Raw genomic sequence first — 5,903 nt, forward strand, 5'->3', positions numbered from 1 at the left:
AGCCTACATAGGATCGGATCCGTGTAAATTTTCCATTGTAGTATTATACAGGTTCATCGCTCAATACAAAAATAGTTCCCAAAAAAAAGTACTCCGAAGGAAGAATCCGTCGCGTGGGGAGGTTCGAGAAAACTCCAAAGGAAGGAACAGCAGGACAAGACGTGTGAGGTCAGTATCTGCGCGGCGCTTCTCCCATGCAACGCGGCACTCAACCATCGGGCTAGCCATCCGCAACCTCAGCAAGACCAGTTACTAGCGCTCCACGCACGCCCCCGTCCCGCCACGCGTCTCCGGCGCAGAGCCTCTATATAGCCTGGTGACGGCCGGGCACCATGGCTCCATCACCAACAGCAGACAGCTACAACGAACACGCCCGAGCAAGCAATCAGCCACCAAAATCGATCCAAGATACAGAGACTTGAGCTCTTGAGCGGCAAGCAGAGCAGACATGGCGTTCGTGCCTGGGTGCGTGCAGTGCGGAACGCGGAGCAACCCGTGCCGGTGCAAGGTGGTCGGGCCGACGCTGGGGTTCGTGGCCTTCGTGGTCACCGGCGTGGTGGAGTGGCCGCTGGGCGCGGCGGTGTACCTGTTCCGCCACCGCAAGGGCCGCCGCATCATGGGTCATCCGGCCAGGGTCGTCTACCCGCGCGTCTCCAGGGCCATCCCCATCTAAGGCCTGATCCTAATTTCATATACCAGTAACCTGGTCCGTCAGCTTGTGTTCGTTCATTGCTGTGACTGTGATTCAATAAAAGGGCGGGGTGTCGGTGTGTGCTTGTGTTGTAAACTTGTAATCTAAGCCATTGGTCCGTGTATTTTCGTTTTACTGTGTGTCAGTGCGCATAACCTGCCTCTCTTATGTTCTTATATTTGTTTACGGAGGGAGTATATGTTTAGCAGAACAATAGTTCTACTTCAAAATACAAATTTACAGACAGATAAGAATTTGCATCAAACCAATACCACTTTTCTCTAACATGTCCGCCTTCCTCGCCGGCCTCGGCCTCTCCGCGTCGACGTCGCCGCCAAGGACCCGTTGTTCCTCCGTGTCAAAGTGGAGAAAACCCTGTCCCTCGTCATCGCGGGGCTCACTGACCTCGGTATCTCGCGTTCTGAGATCGCACGCCTCGTCTCGCTCTCCTGCGACAGATTCCGCTTCATCTGAGAACCTCCTTCAGGCCTTCAAGGGAAATTTATGTCTAACCTCAACGGTGTGGGCAACATCAAGGTCACGTTTCTGCAGGACTACGGGCTAGGTCTTGTGATATTGCCAAGCTATGCAGCAATCGACCAGGTCATCTACTCACCATCAATCTAGAGCGCTTCCAGGGACCGGTGGCATGCGCCGAAAAGACAGGTGTGCCCTATGATTCTGTGATGTTCAGGCACGCGTTGAGTGCTGTCGTATTCCGTGGCCAGGAGAAGATCACAGCCAGAGTGAAGCACTTGAAGAGCACGTTCACGTGGTCGGATGCTGAGCTGAGAATTGTTGTTTTTAGGGCCCCATTGATGCTGACGAGGTCGAAAGAATCACCGCAGCGTAGGTCTGAGTTCCTCATCTTCAAGGTGGGCTTGAAACCAGCTTACATTGCTCATCGATCCATAATGCTCGGTCTCAGCATAGAGGGCCGGCTCAGGCCCTGATACTATGCTGTAAAGTTTCTCAAGGAAAATGGATTGCTCAAGCACGACCGAGACTTCTTTAGTAAAGCAGTGGTCAGTGAGAAGGTATTTATGGAAAGGTTCATATACCCTCACAAGAAAGCTGCCACCGCATCTCACTACCGATTATATGTGCAATGACATGCACGTCAAACACATAATAGTAAGTGCCTAAGCACTGCCATGTTTTTGTGCTCAATTTGAGTAACTCGACGAAAAACTGATGTTTCAGATTGACAGGTGTGCGTTCGAAGTGTATCAGTGCGATTACATCACTTACAAATTATGGCCGGATGGATGCTCCTTCTCCGTCGCTTACATCATATTCTTAGTGGTATCTTTGTGTGTGTTTTTTAGACAAATCTTTTTTTTGAGCAACTTGAAAGAGAAAGAGAAAAGGCTCACTAGTTTTATTATTAGAACAAAAATCTCTTCCACACGAGTCACCCAGCCCAGCCCAGCCCAGCCCATTATCGGTCACCGGAGACCTCTCAAACTCTCGCTCTCGCACCAGCCGGGCGTCATTCCCCACCCCCTCGCCGCCGACGCCACCGCGCCGCCGCGGCGCCATCTCTTCCATTCTCCAGCCACCTCTCCCGTATCCCATCTCCGTCGCCTCATCTCCGCGGCCGTTTCCTCAAACCCTAGTGGCTTCGCCGTGGAGGAGTACCTCGTCGCCACCTGCGGCCTCACCCGACCACAGGCCGTCAAGGCCTCCGCCAAGCTCTCCCACCTCAAGACCCCCGCCAATCCCGACGCCGTGCTCGCCTTCCTCGCCATCCTGGACGGATGCTGAGGTAGGCATGGCTGTGTCTAGGGCTCCAATGGTGCTGAACAGGACCAAGGAATCGCTGCAGCGCAGTTCCGAGTTCCTCATCTCTGAAATGGGGCTGGAGCCGGCGTGCATTGCTCAGCGGCCGTTGATTTTCTGTTTCTGCCGGCTGAAACCCCGGTACTACGTTGTAAAGTTTCTCAAGCGCGATCCGAGCTACAGTGCTGTTTTCAAGGAGACCGAGAAGGCATTCAGGAAGTTCATATGCCCTCACAAGGAAGCCGCACGACACCTCAAAGAAGACTATGATGCTGCTTGTAAAGGGGAAGTGACGTCTAATTTCAGATTCGCACGAGCCAAGAATGGGCTATGATGTACTCCATTGTGTGCTGGTTGTCAGCTGTTGCATGACTGTTAGATGCTGGGTTGGTCGTTACTAATGTGCGATGGAATTGATAATTTGATCCCCGGATACTGGTTATCACTCGGCAGAGAAGAAAGCATGGATCGGTTATGAACTTCTTCAATGCATTAGAATTTCAGTTTTTAAGTTAGTTGCTGGTGCATTGAGACAATGAGCCACATTAAGGTCTCCTTCATGTGGACAATTGGAGCATGAATCTGATGCCAGTCACAAATTTAGGTAAGTAGTCTTTTTGGAAGCGGTTGTAGGGGAAGTTGCCTCCTGGTGTTAGCGATTCCTATTTAGGGCCCAGGGTCAATTCACCTGGCTTTATCTTAACCTATTTTTCAATTATGGTTTGACAGAAAAATCATTTTGGTTTGCTCGTATGGAGATTCATCATGATCCATTTTTTTGCTTCAACTAACTAATATAGGTGTATTCATTCAACTATGAAAGGTGTCCGGAAGTGGATTCTCCTTTAGTTAGATCAGAGGTAACGATTTGGAGTGATTGGTCATATTGGAAATACCTACTGGTCTGCAGGACGAAATGTGCAGGGCTCACATCTGTACATGTTATCTGCTAAATGTGGATGCTCACTTTACTAAACATCAAACTCTCACATGGAGGAGAGCTGGCATCATTTAACTTTAAGTAAAACTTAGTTGCCTCTGTTTGTTGTTATGCTAGTAATGTTATTGAGACAATGGAGAAGCACTTGCTGCTAGTAATGTTATCGAGACAAAGAAGCACTAACTTTGTATTGTGCCTGTTGTGGATTTTCATGCTCTGCACCATGGCCATAAATTATGTTCTTATTGTGGATGTCAGCTTAAGATTTTTAGTTCAATTGTGTTTTGTCCTGTGGGCAATTGTTTGTGCCAATCACCGCCAGGAAGTTCACTAGCAGCCAGTTTGTGTTTCTTCCTTCTATGTCTGAGCTAGCTCTTCTTTAGTTTGGCTAAAATTGAGTTCTTAATTTGTTGTTTTGGTTGGTGTGATCGTGAATGTAGGCACCAAACAGTTAGTACTATCATGTACATCCGTACTCTGAATACATGGTCTGAATTTCTACAGAGACTGCAGGTTCTTAATTACTTGCCCCTAGTATTCTTGTTTGTTCGAAATGCTGCACATAATCTGCTAGCTTTTTGGGGCAGATTACTTCCAACTGGCCACATAATCTGTACTTTAATTAGTTTCTGCCATCTTGGGTGTTCATCTCGATAAAGATATCATTGAAGTTCAGTGGCGGATAGTAAAATTTGATACCCGTGTCTATGATTTTTGCAAGGGAAAATTAAGGATTTGAACCATGTTTGATCTGAAAAGACAAAGAACTCCAGTACTTTCTTTATAACTTCCGAAGTTAATAACTAACAGTATTAGTTATTAACATGTTTCTTTCATGAACTGCTAATTATTAAAATGTTTATTTCGTGAGCTGCAAACGGGAAGGAGTTTCACAAGTTACTGGGTTGTTTTCCTTGTAGGTGCCTGAACGAGTGAATTGCAAAAAACCACCACATTTCAAGTTTTGTTTTGGAATTGCCACCACATTCCAAAAATCTACCGGTTTTCTTGCTAATTTTCTCAATAAACACTAATGATTGATTTGGAGCGAATTAATCCAATTTCTGACATACCAGGCCCACTGGTCAGTGCCACGTGGCAGTAAATGGTGAAAACCGTGTGTTGACCGTTAAGTTGAATGGAGGGCCGACCTGTCAGCGTCGTCATCTCTCTCAAACCGTATTCTCCTCCTTAGGGGCATTCCAACGAACACCTCGCGTGCAAGGACGGAGATGGACGAGAGGGCTCGGAGGTGATGGCAAGGAAGCCTGTAGTGCGGTCTTCCCTGGCTAGAGAAGGCCCACACAACGACTTGACGACGCGGTGGCGTGAGCCGGCCATGGCGCGCTGCCCCTGAGCTGTGGCCATGGCGCCAGTGCAAGAAGAGGCTGCCATGGTTGGGCGAGCGGACGTAGGAGGTGGGATGGAGGAGGAGCCGAGGAGGGCGAGTGGAGCGGGAGAAGGGTAGAGGACTCGGCGGCCGATGCGGAAGAGGCTGAGGAGGAGGCACTCCGGTGAGAGAAGGAGAGGAGGAGAGGGAGTCGTGGATGGGACCCTGACACGGGCGGCTCACACCCTCTCTTCCCCAGACGCGTCGTGTCCCACATCCTTGTCCGACCGGCGGCGCGAACCGAGCTCGCCATGGATGTACTGCTCGTGCGCGCGTGGTACTTCATGGATGCTAGCTTGATGCGTGCTGTTGTTGCTTGCCGTTGCTACTTGCTGCTTGCCGCTACTTCTTGTGTGCGCAGCCCAACGAGCTGGTACAGGCAGCGCGGCGTGTAGGCGAGCGAGCCACCTCTCTGCAACCTCCCTCGCATCCAAGCTGAATGTCCCATAGAGAAGAAGAAGGTTTGAGAGAGACAAGTGTGCTGACAGGTGGGTCTAATGTCCAACTTAACGGTCAACACCATTTGTGTTGACTTGAACTGCCACATGGCACTGATCAGTGGGCCCGGTATCTCAGAATTGGATTAATTCACTCCAAATCGATCATTAGTGTTTATTGAGAAAATTGGCAAGAAAACCGGTAGATTTTTGGGGCGCCCAAGGAATGTGGTGCCAATTCCAAAACAAAACTTGAAATGTGGTGGTTTTTTGCAATTCACTCGTTCCTGAACGCACTGGATTCTGTGAGGAACGATTTTTATGATCTGTGCAGCATGTTCAAACCACATGCTTCAGCTACTACTACTTTTAAAAAACTCGTCTTAAACTCTTTGTAGCATTACAGTACAGTAGTAAAACTGGAATGCAAAAGAAACACTTTTTATCCTAAAGTTTACTTGATATGCAGAACATTGGACCAAACAGAAGATATGATGCTATGGATTCAGCTAGTTTACCGCATAACAACAAATGAAAAGCTTGTTAATGAAATGAATGCAGCTATTCTGCATTTCAGACATTCAATCACTGGTATAATTGTGGAATATAAAAAAGCAGGGACATGTTTCTTCATATGGTAAGCCTGTAGCATTTGCATTGCTA

The 5,903-nt window shown here is 48.4% G+C and overlaps 1 protein-coding gene across 1 annotated transcript; it reads left to right on the forward strand.

Annotated features, from left to right (window-relative positions):
• Positions 1-326: 326 nt before the first annotated feature.
• LOC125555532 lies at positions 327-826 on the forward strand. Its single transcript, XM_048718445.1, has one exon. The coding sequence runs from the start codon at positions 449-451 to the stop codon at positions 671-673; it is 225 nt and encodes a 74-aa protein (XP_048574402.1). The 5' UTR covers positions 327-448; the 3' UTR covers positions 674-826.
• The last annotated feature ends 5,077 nt before the right edge of the window (positions 827-5,903 follow it).

This window comes from Triticum urartu, chromosome 5, assembly GCF_003073215.2.
Source record: "Triticum urartu cultivar G1812 chromosome 5, Tu2.1, whole genome shotgun sequence".
Lineage (NCBI taxonomy): Eukaryota > Viridiplantae > Streptophyta > Magnoliopsida > Poales > Poaceae > Triticum > Triticum urartu.